General features: G+C 38.7%; 1 protein-coding gene across 5 annotated transcripts in view; it reads left to right on the top strand.

Annotated features, from left to right (window-relative positions):
* Positions 1-19625, top strand: part of SLC41A2 (solute carrier family 41 member 2) — a 175136-nt gene extending 155511 nt beyond the window's left edge. For all 5 annotated transcript variants that reach the window (XM_032299938.1, XM_032299910.1, XM_032299901.1 and 2 more), the window contains exon 11: positions 18711-19625. In XM_032299938.1, the coding sequence (XP_032155829.1) occupies positions 18711-18896 (186 nt within the window). In that variant the 3' untranslated portion in view covers positions 18897-19625. The remainder of the gene's footprint in view (positions 1-18710) is intronic.
* Positions 19626-20441: the final 816 nt, after the last annotated feature.

The raw sequence follows: 20441 nt of genomic DNA, 5'->3' as shown, positions 1-20441 counted from the left end.
TGTATTCCCATTGTTAAGCAAAGCATAATTCTATATGGGAAGATGTGCATAGGTTATATGCAAATACTACACTACTTTATATAAAGGACTTGAGTATCCTTGGATTTTAGTATCCTTGTTGTGGGGTGGGGATGGGTCTTGGAACCAATCCCCTGTGGACACCTAGAGACAGCTGTCCTCAATTTGGGATTGTTAGACCAAATAGCTGGTTGGATCCTGGGCCAAATCCATGTAAGGATCACTTTGTGGTTACATATTCTTAGGGGAGACTTTCTCCCACCGTGTTAGTACCACAGTCAGACAAGTTTCTTTCCTGCTCCTTCTGCAGGGGCTGGTTTATTTTTGATCAAGAGGTGCACCTTTTTATTTTATGTGAAAATCTTCTATTAGACTCTCTTACCTGAGACAGGTCTTGCTTTTGTCTCCTGTCTGGTGGGCCCTGCACCATCATCAAAACCAGCTGAGGATGCCTCCATGTCCCCTGGAGAGGCAGAGCTCAGGATCCTTAGAGTCTTACCCCAGCATGCTGTTTCCCTTTATTTTGGGTCTCTGAGGATTCCTGTCCTTCATGCCAGCTCAGTGATGCATTTTAAAAGATAGTCTTTATGTTTTATTGAACATTTTAGATTGTTTTCTGTTGGTAGGTCATTTGGGGGTATTTTGTTGATAATGCTGCTCAAAATGGAAGTTTCATATGGGTCTTTTTTTGTGTTCTTGTTTTGTGGGCTGCGTTTCTATTTTTGTTTTTCATATCTACCAGTAGAAATACTTCCTTCTTTCTCCTTTCTGGCTGTCCCCAGTCAGTGCCCCGTAGGGGTAATGTGGCACGAGGGAAGCAGTGTGGGCTTTGGAATCAAACAGACCTGGGTTTGACTCTACCACTTGCTAGCTGTGTTACCGGGCAAGCACTTCACCTTTCTGCATCTACACTTTCTCTTCTGAAAATAGAGATAATAATACCCACCATAGTACCCAGGAGGAAAAAAGGTAATCAAACATTAATTTTCTTTTCAGCAACACCATTTATTTCCCACCTTCCCCCACATGCCACCTAACAAAATAATTCAAGCCAAAGAAAAGATGCTTTTATCTGAATATAAGAAGTAGACTGAATTCCTGTTGATTGATAATCCTAAATTATTCTCAGCAGACATTTAAATATTAGATTTTAATGAGTAGGGTTTCCAGCCTGGAAACATGGATTAGGGAAGCATATTTTTGTAGGGGACATGAATTCAACCTTTGTAAAGTTAGGGGTTAGGAAGAACTGTATTAATTTGTTATTTCTCAGGTTTATTTGTATCATATTTCTAAGCATTCCTCTCCCAAAGAAATCATCTTTCTTCACACTATACACAAGGCGGTTATTGGCAGTTGAGGCATTAAAGGGATGCTAACACATGGGAATGTTGATTCTAGCTCAAAGAAGGAGCTGGCTGAAGGAATCAATATCGTCCAAAGCAAATATATATTTCTGTACTTTATATATTTATTTAAATTCCAAGAAATACATTTAGAACATGCATAATTAGCTGAGGTTACAAAGTTGCCTTTTCAGAAGGCATATTTACCTAGAGAAGTTATGCATATTTCATAAAGAACAAACAGATGATATAAAAGCACAGTCTACCCTTGGTGTGTTCAATGTGCTTTTCCAAGGAAAAGCATGCATTTCTTAAATTATCATTTAGTTTTGAAACAAAAAATGTTGCACTAAGAAGTGTCTGCTACTCTTATTGTCATTTTAATAATTTATTACACAGAGTTCCAAGCAAACTGATATCTTTTGTTAACTTGCATTAATGAATAAATTTAAACCTGCTTGAACTTTGTCATCACAATACCTTTTGAAATAAATTGTATGGGAAGAGAACTTTATTCTATTCGTATTGTAAAAGTAAATCCAATAAATGGAATGAGAATGTGGAAAGGCAGAGAGAGAATATCACAACGGTGAGTAGAGCAATTTCTGCATAATTTACGATGAAATTTCTTACCTCTGTAATTTAGAACTAGAACAGACTATGAAGACATAAATTAGTTTTAAAGAAAGAGGGATCAGAGAGGTGTTAAGTCATATAACTGGCTAGTGTTAGAAAACAGACTTCTATTCCAACAATCTTTTAAATAAAGTCCATAAATTATGAGACAGTGTAATAATTGATGTATCAGTGATTATGGCACCAATATTTACTGAGTAATTACTATAAAGTAAGCATTTGTTTATCCCTTTACATATGTTATCTCGTTTAACTTTGGCAATCAGCTTATTGGGTAGTCGTGATAACCTCAGTTTACAGATGAAGAAACTAAGACTCAGAGGGTTTTTTTTCACTTGCCAGTAACAGTTATTCAGTGATAGAGCTTCTTCAATAGCAAACATTTGTTTCATTTATCATGTATAAGTATTTTGCTAGAACTCAAGGGATCAAACAGAAAGAAGAAATGGTTTTCTTCTTTCAGGGATTTACACATTAGATTCCTACAACCTAACATGTAAGATGTATCTGTAAGATGAATATGTTAGATGAGTAGCTTTTTAAAATTGTACTTTAAGTTCTGGGGTACATGTGCAGAACATGCAGGTTTGTTACATAGGTATACACATGCCATTGTGGTTGGCTGCATCCATTGCTCTGTCATCTATGTTAGGTATTTCTCCTAATGCTATCCCTCCCCAGCCCCCCACACCCTGCAACAGTCCCCAGTATGTGATGTTCCCCTCCCTGTGTCCATGTGTTCTCATTGTTCAACACCCACTTATGAATGATAACATGCAGTTTGGTTTTCTGTTCTTGTGTTAGTTTGCTGTGAATGATGGTTTCCAGCTTCATCCATGTCCCTGTAGAGGACATGAATTCAACCTATTTTATGGCTGCATAGTATTCCATGGCATATTGGTGCCACATTTTCTTTATTCAGTCTATGGGCATTTGGGTTGGTTCCAAGCATTTATTATTGTGAACAGTGCTGCAGTAAACATACATATGCATGTGTCTTTATAATAGAACAACTTATAATTCTTTGGGTATATACCCAATAATGGGATTGCTGGGTCAAATGGCATTTCTAGTTCTAGATCCTTGAGGATTGCCACACTATCTTCCACAATGGTTGAGCTAATTTACACTCCCACCAACAGTATAAAAGTGTTCCTATTTCTTCACATCCTCTCCAGCATCTGTTGTTTCCTGACTTTTTAATGATCGCCATTCTGATATGAGACGATATCTCATTGTGGTTTTGATTTGCATTTATCTAATAACCAGTGATGATGAGCTTTTTTTCATGTTTGTTGGCTGCATAAATGTCTCCTTTTGAGAAGTGTCTATTCATATCCTTCACCTACTTTTTGATAGGGGTGTTTTTTCCTGTAAATTTGTTTAAGTTCTTTGTAGATTCTGGATATTTGCCCTTTGACAGGTGGGTAGACTGCAAAAATTTTCTCCCATTCTGTAGGTTCCCTGTTCACTCTGATGATAGTTTCTTTGGCTGTGCAGAAGCTCTTTAGTTTAATCAGATCCCATTTGTCTATTTTGGCTTTTGTTGCCATTGCTTTTAGTGTTTTAGTCATGAAGGCCTTGCCAATGCCTATGTCCTGAATGGTATTGCCTAGGTTTTCTTCTAGGGCTTTTATGGTTTAGGTCTTACATTTAAATCTTTAATCCATCTTGAGTTACTTTTCATATAAGATGTAAGGAAGGGATCCAGTTTCAGCTTTCTGCATATGGCTAGCCAGTTTTCCCAACACCATTTATTAAATAGGGAATCCTTGCCCCATTGCTTGATTTTGTCAGGTTTGTCAAAGATCAGATGGTTGTAGGCATGTGGTGTTATTTCTGAGGCCTCTGTTCTGTTTCCATTGGTCTGTATATCTGTTTTGGTACCAGTACCATTCTGTTTTTGTTACTATAACCTTGTAGTATAGTTTGAAGTCAGGTAGCATGATGCCTCCAGGTTTTGTTTTTTTTTTTTTCTTAGAATTCTCTTGACTATGCTGGCTCTTTTTTGATTCCATATGAAATTTAAGGTGTTTTTTTTTCCAATTCTGTGAAAAAAGTCAATGGCAGCTTGATGGGGATAGCACTGAATCTATAGATTATTTTGGGCAGTGTAGCCATTTTCACAATATTGATTCTTCCTAACCATGAGCATGGAATTTTTTTCCATCTGTTTGTGTCCTCTCTTATTTCCTTGAGCAGTGGTTTGTAGTTCTCCTTGAAGAGGTTCTTTACATCCCTTGTTAGTTGTATTCCTAGGTTTTCTTTTTGTAGAAATTGTGAATGGGTGTTCACTCATGATTTGGCTCTGTTTGTCCGTTATTGGTGTATAGGAATGCTGTGATTTTCGCACATTGAGTTTGTAGCCTGAGACTTTGCTGAAGTTGCTTATCAGCTTAAGGAGATTTTGAGCTGAGACAATGGGGTCTTCTAAATATACAATCATGTCATCTGCAAATAGAGACAATTTGACTTCCTCTTTTCCCAACTGAATACGCTTTATTTCTTCTTCTTGCCTGATTGCCTTGGCCACAACTTCCAATACTATGTTAAATAGGAGTGGTGAGAGAGGGCATCCTTGCCTTGAGCTGGTTTTCAAAGGGAGTGTTTCCAGTTTTTGCCCATTCGGTATGATATTGGCTGTGGGTTTGTCATAAATAGCTCTTAATATTTTCAGATATGTTCCATCAATACCTAGTTTATTGAGCATTTTTAGCATGAAGCATTGTTGAATTTTGTCAAAGGCCTTCTCTGAATCTATTGAGATAATCATATGGTTTTTGACTTTGGTTCTGTTTATGTGATGGATTACGTTTATTGATTTGCATATGTTGAACCAACTTTGCATCCCAGGGATGAAGCTGACCTGATTGTGATGGATAAGCTCTTTGATGTGCTGTTGGATTCAGTTTGCCAGTATTTTATTGAGGATTTTCACATCCACATCATCAGGGATATTGACCTGAAATTTTCCTTTTTTTGTTGTGTCTCTGCCAGGTTTTGGAATCAGGATGATGTTGGTCTCATAAAATGAGTTAGAGAGGATTCCCTCTTTTTCTGTTGTTTGGAATAGTTTCAGAAGGAATGGTACCAGATCCGCTTTGTACTTCTGGTAGAATTTGGCTGTGAAACTGTCTGGTCCTGGACTTTTTTTGGTTGGCAGGCTATTAATTGCTGCCTCAATTTCAGACCTTGTTATTGGCCTATTCAGGAATTCAGCTTCTTCCTGGTATAGTCTTGGGAGGCTGTAAGTGTCCAAGAATTTATCCATTTCTTCTAGATTTTCTGTTTTATTTGCATAAAGGTGTTTATTGTATTCTCTGATGGTAGTTTGTATTCTCTGATGGTAGTTTGTATTTCTATGGGATCGGTGGTAATATTACCTTTATCATTTTTTATTGCATCTATTTGATTCTTCTCTCTTTTCTTCTTTATTAGTCTGGCTAGTAGTCTATTTTGTTGATCTTTTCAAAAACCAGCTCCTAGAGTCATTGATTTTTTTGAAGGGCTTTTTGTGTCTCTAGCTCCTTCAGTTCTGCTTTGATCTTGGCTATTTCTTGTCTTGTGCTGACTTTTGAATTTGTTTGTTCTTGTTCTCTAGTTCTTTTAATTGTGACATTAGGTTGTTGATTTTAGACCTTTCCTGCTTTCTCTGTTGTGGATTTAGTTGTATAAATTTTCCTCTACACATTGCTTTAAATGTGTCCCAGAGATTCTGGTACGTTGTGTCTTTGTTCTCATTGGTTTCAAAGAACATCTTTATTTCCGCTTTCATTTTGTTATTTATCCAGTAGTCATTTAGAAGCAGATTGTTCGGTTTCCATGTAGTTGTGTGGTTCTGAGTGAGTTTCTTAATCCTGAGTTCTAATTTGACTGCACTGTGGTCTGAGAGAGTGTTTGTTATGATTTCCATTCTTTTGCATTTGCTGAGGAGTGATTTACCTCCAATTACGTGATCAGTTTTAGAATAAGTGCAATGTGGTGCTGATAAGAATGTATAGTCTGTTGGTTTGGAGTGGAGGGTTTTGTAGATGTCTATTAGGTCCACTTGGTCCAGAGCTGAGTTCAAGTCCTGGATAGCCTTGTTAATTTTCTGTTTCATTGATCTAATATTGACAGTGGGATGTAAAGTCTCCCAACTATTATTGTGTGGGAGTCTAAGAAGTCTCTCTGTAGGGGTCTAAGAACTTGCTTTATGAATCTGGGTGCACCTGCATTGGGTGCATATATATTTAGGATAGTCAGCTCTTCTTGTTGCATTGATCCCTTTACCATTATGTAATGCCCTTCTTTGTCTCTTTTGATATTTGATGGTTTAAAGTGTGTTTTATCAGAGATTAGGATTGCAACCCCTGCTTTTTTTTTTTTTTTTTTTTTTTAAACTTTCCATTTGCTTGGTATATCTTTCTCCATCCCTTTATTTCGAGCTCACATGTCTTTGCATGTGAGGTGGGTCTCCTGGATACAGCACACCAGTGGGTCTTGACTCTTTATCCAATTTGCCATTCTGTGTCTTTTCATTGGGGCATTAAGCCCATTTACATTTAAGGTTAATATTGTTATGTGTGAATTTGATCCTGTCATTATGATGCTAGCTGGTTATTTTGCCCATTAGTTGATGCAGTTTTTTCCTAGTGTCGATGGTCTTTACAATTTGATAAGTTTTTGCAGTGGCTGGTACCAGTTGTTCCTTTCCATGTTTAGTGCTTCCTTCAGGAGCTCATGTACGGCAGGCCTGGTGGTGACAAAAATCTCTCTCAGCATTTGCTTTTCCATAAAGTTTTTTATTTCTCCTTTGCTTATGAAGCATACTTTGGCTGGATATGAATTTCTGGGTTGAAAATTCTTTTTAAGAATGTTGAATATTAGTCCCCCACTCTCTTCTGGCTTGTAGGGTTTCTGCCAAGAGATCCGCTGTTAGTCTGATGGGCTTCCCTTTTTGGGCAACCTGACCTTTTTCTCTGGCTGGCCTTAGCACTTTTTTCTTCATTTCAACTTTGGTCAACCTGATGATTATGTATCTCGGGGTTGCTCTTCTCAAGGAGTATGTTTGTAGTGTTCTATGTAGTTCCTGAATTGGAATGTTGGTCTGCCTTGCTAGGTTGGGGAAATTCTCCTGGATAATATTCTGAAGAGTGTTTTCCAACTTGATTTCATTCTCCCCTTCACTTTCAGATACATTGATTAAATGTAGATTTGGTCTTTTCACAGAATCCCATATTTCTTGGAGGCTTTGTTCATTTCTTTGCACCCTTTTTTTCTCTAATCTTGTCTTCTCACATTATTTCATTGAGTTCAATCTCTCATATCCTTTCTTCCATTTGATTGATTCAGCTACTGAAACTTGTGTATGCTTCATGAAGTTCTCGTGCTGTGTTTTTCAACTCCATCAGGTCGTCTATGTTCCTCTCTAAACTGATTATTCTAGTTAGCATTTTGTCTAACTTTTTTTTCAAAGTTCTTAGCTTCCTTACATTGGGTTAGAACATGCTCTGTTAGCTCAGAGAAGTTTGTTATTACCCATCTTCTGAAGTCTACTTCTGTCAATTCATCAAATTCATTCTCTGTCTGGTTTTGTTCCCTTGCTGGTGAGGAGCTGTGATCCCTTAAAGGAGACGAGACATTCTGGTTTTTGGAGTTTTCAGTCCTTTTGTGCTGGTTTCTTCCCATATTCGTGGATTTATCTTCCATTAGTGTTTGAGGTTGGTGACCTTTGGATGGGGTCTCTGAGTGGACGTCCTTTTTGTTGATATTAAAACTATTTCTTTCTGTTAGTTTTCCTTCTAACAACAGTCAGGCCCCTCTGCTGCAGGTCTGTTGGAGTTTGCTGGAAGTCCACTCCAGACCCTGCTTGCCTGAGAATCACCAGCGGAGACTGCAGAAGAGGAAAGATTGATGCCTGTTCCTTCCTCTGGTTGCTCCATGCCAGAGGGGTACCCGCCAGATGCCAGTCAGTTAGAGGTGTCTGTCAGCCCCTACTGGGAAGTGTCTCCCAGTCAGGATATACAGGAGTCAGGGAGCCACTTGAGGAAGCAGTCTGTTCCTTATCAGAACTCGAACACTGTATTGGAAGATCCACTGCTCTCTTCAGAGCTGCCTGGCAGGGACATTTATGTTTGCTGAAGCTGTACCCACTGCCATCTTTTCCCAGATGTTCTGTCCCAGGAAGGTGGGGGCTTTATAAGTCCCTGATGGGCTGCTGCCTTTTTTCAGAGATGCTCTGCCCAGCAAGGACATCTAGTGAGACAGTGCCTGCAGGTGCTGAGCTGTGTTGGGCCCCACCCAGCTCAGATTTCCTGGCAGCTTTGCTTACACTGTGGGGTTATACTGCCTACCCAAGCCTCAGCAATGGCAGACGCTCCTCCCCGCATTGAGCTTGTGCCTTCTGGAGCCTCAGCAATGGTGGATGCCCCTCCCCACACCAAGCTCGAACGACCCAGGTCGAGCACAGACTGCTGTGCTGGCTGCAAGAATTTCAAGTCAGTGGATCTTAGCTTGCTAGTCTCCGTGGGGGTGGGACATGCCAAGCCAGACCACTTGGCTACCTGGCTTCAGCTCCATTTCTGGGGAGTGATCAGCTTTGTCTCACTGGCATTCCAGGGACCACTGGAGTATGAAAAAAGAAAACTGCTGCAGCTAGCTCAGTTTCTGCCCAAACAGCTGCTCAGTTTTATGCTGGAAACCCAGGGCCCTGGTGGTTGTGTAGGTACCGGAGGGAATCTCCTGGTCTGCAGGTTGTAAAGACTGTGGGAAAGGTGCAGTATCTGGGCCAGAGTGCAGGAAACAGGCCCTAATGGCTTCCCTTGGCTAGGAGCAGGAGTTCCCTGGCCCCTTCAGCTTCCTGGATGAGGCAATGCCCCACTCTGCTTCGGCTCACCCTCCTTGGGCTGCACCCACTGTCCAACCAGTCCCAATGAGATGAATCAGGTACCTCAGCTGCAAATGTGGAGATCACCTGCTTTCTGCATCGATATCACTGGGAGCTGCACGGTGGAGCTGTTCCTATGCAGCCATCTTCCTTTTTTTTTTTTTTAAAGACATAATCTTGCCCTGTCATTCAGGCTGGAGTACAGTGCCTCCTGGACTCAAGGGATCCTCCCAACCTCAACCTGAGTAACTGGGACTACAAGGGGCGAATTTTTACAATTTTTGTAGAGACAAGTTTCACCTTGTTGCCCAAGCTGGTCTCAAACTCTTGGGATCAAGCGATCCACCTGCCTTGGCCTTCCATTGTGCAAGGATTATAGGCATGAGCCACCACACCTGACAGAGTAGCTTTCATATATTTTGACGACAGCACTCATAAGAAATATGTTTATTCTAAAACATATGGATACGTAGATAAATGTGTTAATTCATAGCTAAAACAAAAGTTTTATGAAATACCCTTACTGTGTGTTATACATGCTACTTTCTATTCTAGTCCATTCTACTCTATTTCAGTTTTTTAAAAGCCAGTTGTGTCTGGCTTTTAAAAGTCAGTTGGGAGGCCGAGGTGGGTGAATCATCTGAGGTCAGGAGTTCAAGACCAGCTTGCCCAACATGGTAAAAACCCATCTCTACAAAAAGCTATTAAAAAACAAAAAGGCCGGGCACGGTGGCTCACGCCTGTAATCCCAGCACTTTGGGAGGCCGAGGCGGGTGGATCATGAGGTCAAGAGATTGAGACCATCCTGGTCAACATGGTGAAACCCCGTCTCTACTAAAAATACAAAAAATCAGCTGGGCATGGTGGCGCGTGCTTGTAATCCCAGCTACTCAGGAGGCTGAGGCAGGAGAATTGCCTGAACCCAGGAGGCGGAGGTTGCGGTGAGCCGAGATCGCGCCATTGCACTCCAGCCTGGGTAACATGAGTGAAACTCCGTCTCAAAAAAAAAAAAAAAAAAATTAGCCAAGCATGTTGGTACACGCTTGTAGTCCTAGCTACTTGGGAGGCTGAGGCACAAGAATCACTTGAACCAGGGAAACAGAGGTTGCAGTGAGTCGAGATTATGCCACTGCACTCCAGCCTGGACAACAGGATGAGACTGTTTTTTTGTTTTTGTTTTTGTTTTTTTTTAAAAAAAACACCCACTTGTATTTATATATATCTATACATATACATTTAAATGTATCTTTGTGTGTGTGTGCATGTAAAATGCTAGCTACTAATAGTCCTCCAGAGCTCCTTTAGCTATTTATTTTGTTATTGCCATATTTTGTTTGGATTGCTAATTTTGCTTTATCAACTTGAGAAATTGACTTCTAATTGTGGTAGACAAGGATTTTGTCACCTTGCCCTGTGCTTTATTTCCCCACCTTTCATCCTCCTCGTGTAGCAATGCTTAATTGTTTTTTTTAAATAAATGAATATGGTTTTATGACTATGACTTATAAATGTCATTTCTCACAGAGCCGGCTAGCATATTCTATTTTCTTTCTCTTTATCTCTTTTTAATTTTCTCCTGGAGATAATTACCATATTTTTCCACTTGCATAGTTTACTACATTTCTGAATTTTTTTATTTTATTTTTTCTTTTTTGAGACAGAGCCTTCCTCTGTCACCCAGGCTGGAGTGCAGTGGTGTGATCTCGGCTCACTGCAACCTCCACCTTCTGGATTCAAGTGATTCTTCTGCCTCAGCCTTCTAAGTAGCTGGGATTACAGGTGCACACCACCACACCAGGCTAATTTTTGTATTTTTAGTAGAGATAGGATTTCACCATGTTGGCCAGGCTGGTTTCAAACTCCTAACCTCAGGTGATCCACCCTCCTTGGCCTCCCAAAGTGCCGGGATTATGGTGTGCCCGGCCTGAATTTTTAAATTTTTTTGCAAGCGCTCCAATAGCTGTCACATGCCTACAGTTAGTGTTTTGCCCCTCAAGAGTTTATTATCGATAATTTGCCCACTTGCCTTTATCATGGAGACCTCATTTCCAGACCACTTCACCCACCTGCTGGGCCCCGGTGCCCCGGCCCACTGCACAGCTGTCATCATGGAACCTTCTCTCACTGCTCTTTACATTGCCTCTTCCATTTTCTGGATCCCATTTCTCTCTCTCAGATCATGGCCTCATTTTGCTTCAACACGTTTTCAAGAAAGTTCTAAAGAAAGAGAACATGGGATAAATATTTCATGAGTGCATGCATGTCTTAAAAGCCCTTTTATTACTCTCCACACTTGATTGATAAATTGGGCACAGATATATATATTGGAATTATTTCCCTCTCAGGATTTTGAAGATGTTACTGCTTGTCTCCTATTCTTGCTGTTTAAAAAAATCAGATTCTTATTTCTTCATAATCCGTTTTTTAAAAATCATAGCAAATCTTTTTTAAGTTCTTCCAATGTGCCAAGCACTGTTCTAACCATTCTGTATTATTTAACGTTCACATCACATTTCTAACTTGAACAGGGAGGAGACTGACACAGGAAGCGGTTAAGTAACATGGAAGCAGGGGTGGGTTGTTGACTGGATGCTTTGCTATTAAAGGACAGGGGACTGGCCATTTAACTGGGGGCCTCCAAATGTGAGCATCTACTCTCCTCTCCGGGAGTCATCCTCCTGCCTGCCCCTGTTCTCAGAACAAAATACAAGTCTGGAGGAATCCTCGGGTTAGGTATGCAGACTCTCATTTACCCCTGATTCTCAGCCAGAACCTCACAGTTTCTAGTATCTGGGAGTCCTGAGTCTCTACCACTCAGTTTCTCCAGAAAACATCCTTCTGTTTTCCTACACAGAGAGGACAGTTTGCCGAAAAGATGAACATGGAGCTAGCTCTAGTCACAGACATGTAAGTCATCTTTTGGCCTTAGGCCCGCCTTCAGCCTCAGCACCATCTGATACTTCCAAGTACAAACATTTTGTGGATTCTACAGGATATACTGACTTCCTTTCTCACATGTCTCTCTCAGTAGATAATTATAAGTTGTAGCTCATAATAGTGAGTTACCATTACCCCAGCTGTTTACATTTTTTTAAATTATGAAATATAAACATACAGGAATAGGAAATAAGATAACCATGTATTTACCACTCAGTTTTATCAATTATCTGAAGCAAATATTTCAAAATTATAAAAATGCTTCATATATATGGTTGGTAACTCCTGTGTGTCCCTTCTTGAGCTCATTTCATCCCTCCCTAACAGTCATCAGCATTCTAAATTGGCATCTTTTCTCACTATTATACTATACTGTTTACTATACCATTGCTACAAATGTATACATCAATAACATAGTTTTATATTTATAAACTTTATTAAAAATCATATGTATAGTCTTCTGCTTTTTTCATTCAACTTGTGCTTTTGAGATTTATATAGTTCATTTTCACTTATTTTAGCTTTATATAGCATTCCATTGTGTGACTTAACAATGAATTTCACCAATCTGTGTCAATAGAATCAATTTTTTGCTCTTACAACAGACACGCAGTGAATATTCTTGCACATTCCTCAGTATGCTTGTATAAAAATTTCTCTGCACAGTTTCCATAAGCACACCAAGATACTGGTCTTCTCAGTTCTTGGAGTAGCAACAGAGAGACCTAGAGTCAATAGAACCCCTAAGCCAGTATCCTTTAGCCGTGAACAATTTTATCCTTTTTTCCCCCAGTGGTACAGGAAAAAAATCATTATTTCTATGTAGGATTGCTGAATTAAGGAGATGCACATCTTCACATGTAATAGATAATACCCAATTGTTCTCCAAAGTACTTGTATCAGCTTATGCTCTTATCAATGTAGAGTTTTTTGTTTTGTTTGGTTTGGTTTTTTACTGAAACAAGGTACTGTAGTGATGGTTAAGAACTAAGAACATGGGCTTTTTTCTTAATGACTACTGGATAAATAATGAAAGACAGAAATAAAGGCATTCTTCAAAACCAATGAGAATGAAGACATAATGTACCAGAATCCCTGGAACACATTTAAAGCTGTGTGTAGAGGGAAATTTATAGCACTAAATGCCCACAAGAGAAAGGAGGAAAGATCTCAAATCAACACCCTAGCATCACAATTAAAAGAACTAGAGGAGCAAGAACAAAAAACTTCAAAAGCCAGCAGAAGACAAGAAATAACTAAGATCAGAGCAGAAATGAAGGAGATAGAGACACAAAAAGCCCTTCGAAAAATCAGTGAGTCCAGGAGCTGGTTTTTTGAAAAAATCAACAAAATAGATTGCTAGCCAAACTAATAAATTTGAAAAGAGAGAAGAATCAAATAGATGCAATAAAAAATGATAAAGGGGATATCACCACCAATCCCACAGAAATACAAACTACCATCAGATAATACTATAAATACTTCTATGCAAATAAAACAGAAAATCTAGAAGAAATGGATAAATTCCTGGACACTTATACCCTCTCAAGACTAAACCAGGAAGAAGTTGAATCCCTAAATAGACAAATAGCAAAGTCTAAAATAAGGGCAACAATTAATAGCCTACCAACCAAAAAAAGTCCAGGACCAGACAGTTTCACAGCCGAATTTTACCAGAGATACAAAGAGGAGCTAGTACCATTCCTTCTAAAACTATTCCAAACAATAGAAAAAGAGGGAATCCTCCCTAACTCACTTTATGAGACCAACATCATCTTAATACCAAAGCCTGGTAGTGACACAACTAAAAAAGAAAATTTCAGGTCAATATCCCTGATGACATGGATGTGAAAATCCCCAATAAAATACTGGCAAACTGAATCCAACAGCACATCAAAAAGCTTATTCATCATGATCAAGTCAGCTTCATCCCTGGGATGCAAGGCTGGTTCAACATACACAAATCAATAAATGTAATCCATCACATAAACAGAACCAAAGTCAAAAACCACATGATTATCTCAATAGATACAGAGAAGGCCTTCAACAAAATTCAACAGCCCTTTATGCTAAAAGCTCTCAATAAACTAGGTATTGATGGAACGTATCTCAAAATAATAAGAGCTATTTATGACAAACCCACAGCCAATATCATACCGAATGGGCAAAAACTGGAAGCATTCTCTTTGAAAACCAGCTCAAGGCAAGGATGCCCTCTCTCACCACTCCTATTCAACATAGTATTGGAAGTTGTGGCCAAGGCAATCAGGCAAGAAGAAGAAATAAAGCGTATTCAGTTGGGAAAAGAGGAAGTCAAATTGTCTCTATTTGCAGATGACATGATTGTATATTTAGAAGACCCCATTGTCTCAGCTCAAAATCTCCTTAAGCTAATAAGCAACTTCAGCAAAGTCTCAGGCTACAAACTCAATGTGCAAAAATCACATGCATTCCTATACACCAATAACAGAAACAGAGCCAAATCATGCATGAACTCCCGTTCACAACTGCTACAAAGAGAATTAAATACCTTCAGAATACAACTAACAAGGGATGTAAAGAACCTCTTCGAGGAGAACTACGAACCACTGCTCAAGGAAATAAGAGAGGACCCAAACAAATGGAAAATCCATGCTCATGGTTAGGAAGAATCAATATTGTGATTCTAACAATACTTCCCAAAGTAATTTATAGATTCGGTGCTATCCCCATCAAGCTACCATTGACTTTCTTCACAGAATTGAAAAAAAAAAAAAAACCTTAAATTTCATATGGAACTAAAAAAGAGCCCACACGGCCACGACCATCCTACGCCAAAAAGATCCCATGTAGCCATGACCATCCTAAACCAAGGAAAAAAAAAAAAAAAAAAAAGCTGTAGGCATCACCTACCTGACTTCAAACTATACTACAAGGTTACAGTAATCAAAACAGCATTGTACTGGTACCAAAACAGGGATATAGGCCCATGGAACAGAACAGAGGCCTCAGAAATAATGCCACACATCTACAACCATCTGATCTTTGACAAAACTGACAAAAACAAGCCATGGGGAAAGGATTCCCTATTAATAAATGGTATTGGGGAAACTGGCTAGCCATATGCAGAAAGGTAAAATTGGATCCCTTCCTTACACCTTACACAAAAATCAACTCAAGATGGATTAAAGATTTAAATGTACGACGTAAAACTATAAAAACCCTAGAAGAAAACCTAGGCAGTATCATTCAGGACACAGGTATGGGCAAGGACTTCATGACTAAAACACCAAAAGTAACGGCAACAAAAGCCAAAATAGACAAATGGGATCTAATTAAATGAAAGAGCTTCTGCACAGCAAAAGAAACTATCATAAGAGTGAGCAGAGAACCTATAGAATGGGTGAAAATTTTTGCAGTCTACCCATCTGACAAAGGGCTAATATCCAGAATCTATGAAGAACTTAAACAAATTTACAAGAAAAACACAACCCCATCAAAAAGTGGGTGAAGGATATGAACAGACTCTTCTCAAAAAGAGACATTTGTGTATTCAACAACATATTAAAAAAAGCTCACCATCACTGGTCATTAGAGAAAGGTAAATCAAAACCACAATGAGATACCATCTCATGCCAGTTCATTAAAAAAGTCAGGAGACAACAGATGCTGGAGAGGACGTGGAGAAATAGGAACGCTTTTAGCCTGTTGCTGGGAGTATAAATTAGTTCAAGCATTGTGGAAGACAGTGTGGCGATTCCTCAAGGATCTAGAACTAGAAATACCATTTGACCCAGCCATCTCATTACTGGATATATACCCAAAGGATTATAAATCATTCTGTTATAAAGACACATCTGCACATATGTTTACTGCAGCACTGTTCACAATAGCAAAGACTTGGAACCAACTCAGATGCCCATCAGTGATAGACTGGATAAAGAAAATGTGGCACATATACACCATGGAATACTATGCAGCTATTAAAAAGGATGAATTCATGTCCTTTGCAGGGACATAGATGAAGCTGGAAACCAGCATTCTCAGCAAACTGTCACAGGAACAGAAAACCAAACACCGCATGTTCTCACTCATAGGTGGGAGCTGAACAATGGGAACACATGGACACAGGAAGGGGAACATCACACACTGGGGCCTGTCAGGCAGTGTGGGACAAGGAGAGGGATAACATTAGGAGAAATACCTAATGTAGATGACAGGGTGATGGGTGCAGCAAACCACCATGGCATGTGTGTAACTATGTAACAAACCTGCATGTCTGCATATGTACCACAGAACTTAAAGTATAATAATAATATAAAAAAGAACATGGGCTTTAGTGTTAGACTCTGTGAGTTTGAAACTGACTCCACTTGCAAGCTCTGTGATCATGGACAGGTTTCTTGGACTTTGCCTTAGGTTTTTCTTTAATGTCAGAGGATTAGTGGACCATATGCTCTCTGTGACAACTACATGGCCACTTAACCTCTCCAACTCAGTTTCTGCAAATGAACATTAGGAATAGTAAACCTGCCTACTTCCTGAGAATGTAGCAAGGATTAAATAATCGACTAAATAGGCAATAAGTAAACCTTGGGCTGAGTTGTGTTGCAATAAAACTAGATTTACAAGTTTGCCACCCTGCTCCAGAAAAATCTCTTATTCAGTGCAGATATTATACAAGACATTACTAAATGTGTGTATCATATAACATATAAATTTATGTATAGAAGTATATAACACATTAATATGTAAACATGCATTATATAAATTTATTCATTTATTTTTCTTGCTAGTCCCAGAGAAATTAGCTACCCTCATTCTTTTAATAACTAATGTTTCCTCCTGTATGCATTACTTACTCAATCAGCAAATTTACTTATTAAACCTCTATATACTTCAGTAATTTAGAGTTTACTACATAACTTGTTCTATTTATAGTTAGCCAATTTTTGTTTAACTTCTGCTTTTGGTCTTCTTTAACCTAACACTCTACTTTGTGAAGCAACATATCATACACCTAGTATCTCCTGACATGATAACCTTTGTCTTAAGTTCACATCGCCCACCTTCCTTGCCTGGGACAAACAATTCTTATTCTCATAGGAATCTCCTATATGACCTTGTCTCCAGCTGATTTGCATTCCATCAATCAGATGTTATCTACTTTTTAAATTAGTGACTTTGCTAGATACTGAAGATGCAGATGTGAACCAGTTTCTCTGAAAATAGGGCATCCAAAACAGAGGCTAGATGTGGCCTGGCTCACTGGGGGTCCCATGGGGTGACTGTCTCTTCGTCTGTGCATCATGCTTTTAATGATGGAACTTGACATCATGCTGCCTTTTTGCCTTTTCTTTCATCCCCCTAAACCAAGGCTCTTATTATTTCAAGAAGTTTAGCAGATATTAGGACCCACATTTTCTTCAAATGATAACAGCTAGGCTCAGAGAATCAAAATCCAGATTTTATAACTTCCAAGTCCAGAATTCTTTCTAACGTTTCATGCTTCCTCCATACCCAAAACAGACTGCCTGGTCCAACTTTATATGATTCTAAAACAGTCTCTACCAGTGAAATGCTAATGAAGAATTGACCACATGCAAAGACAATGGGGCTTAAAGTACAACCTCTGACAGATGTCCAAAGACTTGTAAAGTTCATATGCCTTTGGAATAAGTACATGTCTCCCTATGTTTGGACAAGCCACTCTCCTTCCTGGTAAAGGTGTTAGAGCTAACATGGTAACACACAGCACTTTGGGTCCCAAGGCAAATGCCTCACCCCCGTGGCCTACTTGCTAGGTTAGTGAAAGGTCTCTTGGCCTAGACTCTAGACCTGCTGTGGACTTCCTTCTGCACGTACTAGGTGTTCCCAATACGTGAGGGGCCACAAATAGAATAATAATACTGTTAACATAGACAAATAACAGACATTTATTGAAAGTTTATTGTGTGTCAGGCACTGAATTATTTAGTATATTTAATCCTCACAACGTTCTTATGAGGTAGGTACCATTCTAATGTTCATTTGGATAAATAGAGTCAGAAAGTTGAGCAACTTGCCTACAGTCAGCTAGCAGACAATAGAGAAGTGCTATCAAGAAGTGCTTGTAACCACTGTGCAATCCTTGCCAACTTGTCCAAAACTAGTGGGCGTTATCCATTCCAGTCCCAAATTTCTTTTGCTGCTTCAGGGATATGAAAATTAGAAAATCCTCCTACTCTAGGTGGATCAAAGAAAAAAACATTTATCTGGTCCCAAAATTCAAAGCATCACAAAAGCCTTTATATTTCTGATACTCCAGAAAATATTTATACGTGACACCTTCATGTTTGAATAGTCCTTTAAAATATTTCCATTTTATGTATATATCTATGTCTATATCTATAACTAGATGAGCCATTTCTAAATGTATTTACCTTCTAGTTATTGATCTTACTATTGCACTGAAGTTTTCCTTGACAAGTCACAAATGGCCTTATAATTAGTAAATGAATGGTTAGTTTTCTATGTTATTTGACATACCTGCATCAGGAGACTGTTAAATAATTTCTGATTTTAATTTTTATTTCCTTCTTCATAATGTCTTCCTTTTTCACAGGTTTATCGCATAGAAAATAGTCTTTTGGAAACTGTACAATGCTATTAAAATATAAGAATTATTGTGGCTAGTGGAAGGCTAGAATAAAAGGAGATCTATGTAAAAAGTTGAAGAAGAATTTTAGTACCTGTAAACATGCATGCTATTTTTTTCTTGTGAAATGAAAATACTCTTGTCAATTAAATATTTCTTCTTTTCAAGCATGGTTCTTGACTTAGACCCATGCTGTTCCTTCCAGAAGCCAGTAGTTTAGGCTTATGGCCATGTTTCATGAGCTAGGAATGTCCAGGCAGCAGGAGTAATCTCTGGTGTTCTCTTCTAGGTATTTACCTTGCTGTGGATTGCTGACTGGATGGTCCATCACTTCTGGAGGAAAGGAAAGGACCCAGATAGTTTCTCCATCCCCTACCTAACAGCACTGGGTGATCTGCTTGGGACAGCTCTGTTAGCCTTAAGTTTTCATTTTCTTTGGCTTATTGGAGATCGAGATGGAGATGTTGGAGACTAATAAATCCTACAAACTGTGTCAAGTTACCAAGGAAGAAGATACACTACAACCACTTATGGCTCTTTTTCAAAACTCTTAAATCAGTAGTTTGACTTTTGCCAGGGTAATCGTCAGTTGGCCCTGATCCAATTAAATGGCCTTAACTTTTTTTTTTTTTTTTTAAGAAATTTGTGTCAAACCAGAATGAACAGTATTTGTGCTGCTTTTCATAGAATAAATGATAATCTGACATGGACATAGATATAAACTCCAGCTCTGAAATTAATTAGGAAAGAATATAGGATGTTTACAGTGAGTAATTTTAAAACCACAAACATAGCAAATGTACTTTATTATTAAGTTTGTAATGCAGGATTAGAAGCAGAGCTCTTAGCCTTTGTTGTCTCACAGATGTGCTGTATCCCAGGCATACTATAAAATGAAGGGTGCCCAACCAAGCTTTGAATCGTTTTAACATTGCCCACCTCTATGCTAGCTGAGGATAAATTTACCAGTTGCTCCTATTTAAACTGACCTAAATATGTTTTGCTGCGCATAAGATAAACTCACTTTTACCTCCATATAAAATTACCTTGTGCCAATGCCAATTCAATTTCAGTTCTGCAAGTTCTTGTCAGGCTAATTGTTAAACATAGAGTGATCTCAGAAATCTTTAATGAAAGCAGTGGGTCATTTTTTGGTCATTGATTTGTTGGAAAAATGTTGATGTGTTTTAGAAAATGTAATCTTCAAAAAAAGAAGATAACCTGAGATGCATTTGTAGAGAAAAGATGGTGTGAAAAATTGTGTATGTGTATGTGTGTGTGTGAGAGAGAGAGTGGGAGAGAGAGAGAGAGAGAGAGGGAGGGAGACTTCTGATGAAGAACTAAATCTTGGATTGCTGATAGCAAAGGTCATAGTGCTGTTAGAATATCAGCAATATAGAGTTATTCTTAAACATAGTTTATTGATATGTTTTTGTCATTGGTCCAAAAATTTTGCTACTGACCAGAATTTGCTATTTGTTACCTATATTCTTCTTCTTCTTCTTTTTTTTTTTTTTTTAAGATGGAGTCTTGCTGTGTTGCCCAGGCTGGAATGCAGTGGTGCAACCTCGGCTCACTCCAACCTCTGCCTCCTGGGTTCAAGTAATTCTCCTGCCTCAGCCTCCTGAGTAGCTGGGATTACAGGAATGCACCACCGTGCCCAGCTAATTTGTTACCTACACTCTAATTAATCATTTCTTATTTTTTTAAAAAACTGTACTATTTAATCAAGATAAATTTAAAATGAGCAAGTGATTCATTTGCTTTTTTAAAGAAGCCTGTGACTTACCCTTTAAATAAAAGAAGTTGGTCGATTACCTCAATTATTGTTCAGGCTTGAACATATCCATTTGTACAGGCTTATTTCTGCATGGGACCCTATCATATATACTGTATTTCTCAAATATTTTTCTAAAACTCTGGCCTATATTCTAAACAGTTGACCAACACCGTATTCAATAGGTAACCATTTTTAAAGCACATATGGTTCATTTTTTAAAATTCAGTGCAATCTCTCAAG

Source organism: Sapajus apella, unplaced genomic scaffold, assembly GCF_009761245.1.
Source record: "Sapajus apella isolate SASKATOON/1434 unplaced genomic scaffold, GSC_monkey_1.0 scaffold2, whole genome shotgun sequence".
Taxonomy (NCBI): Eukaryota; Metazoa; Chordata; class Mammalia; order Primates; family Cebidae; genus Sapajus; species Sapajus apella.
This window is presented reverse-complemented; position numbering and strand designations above follow the sequence as displayed.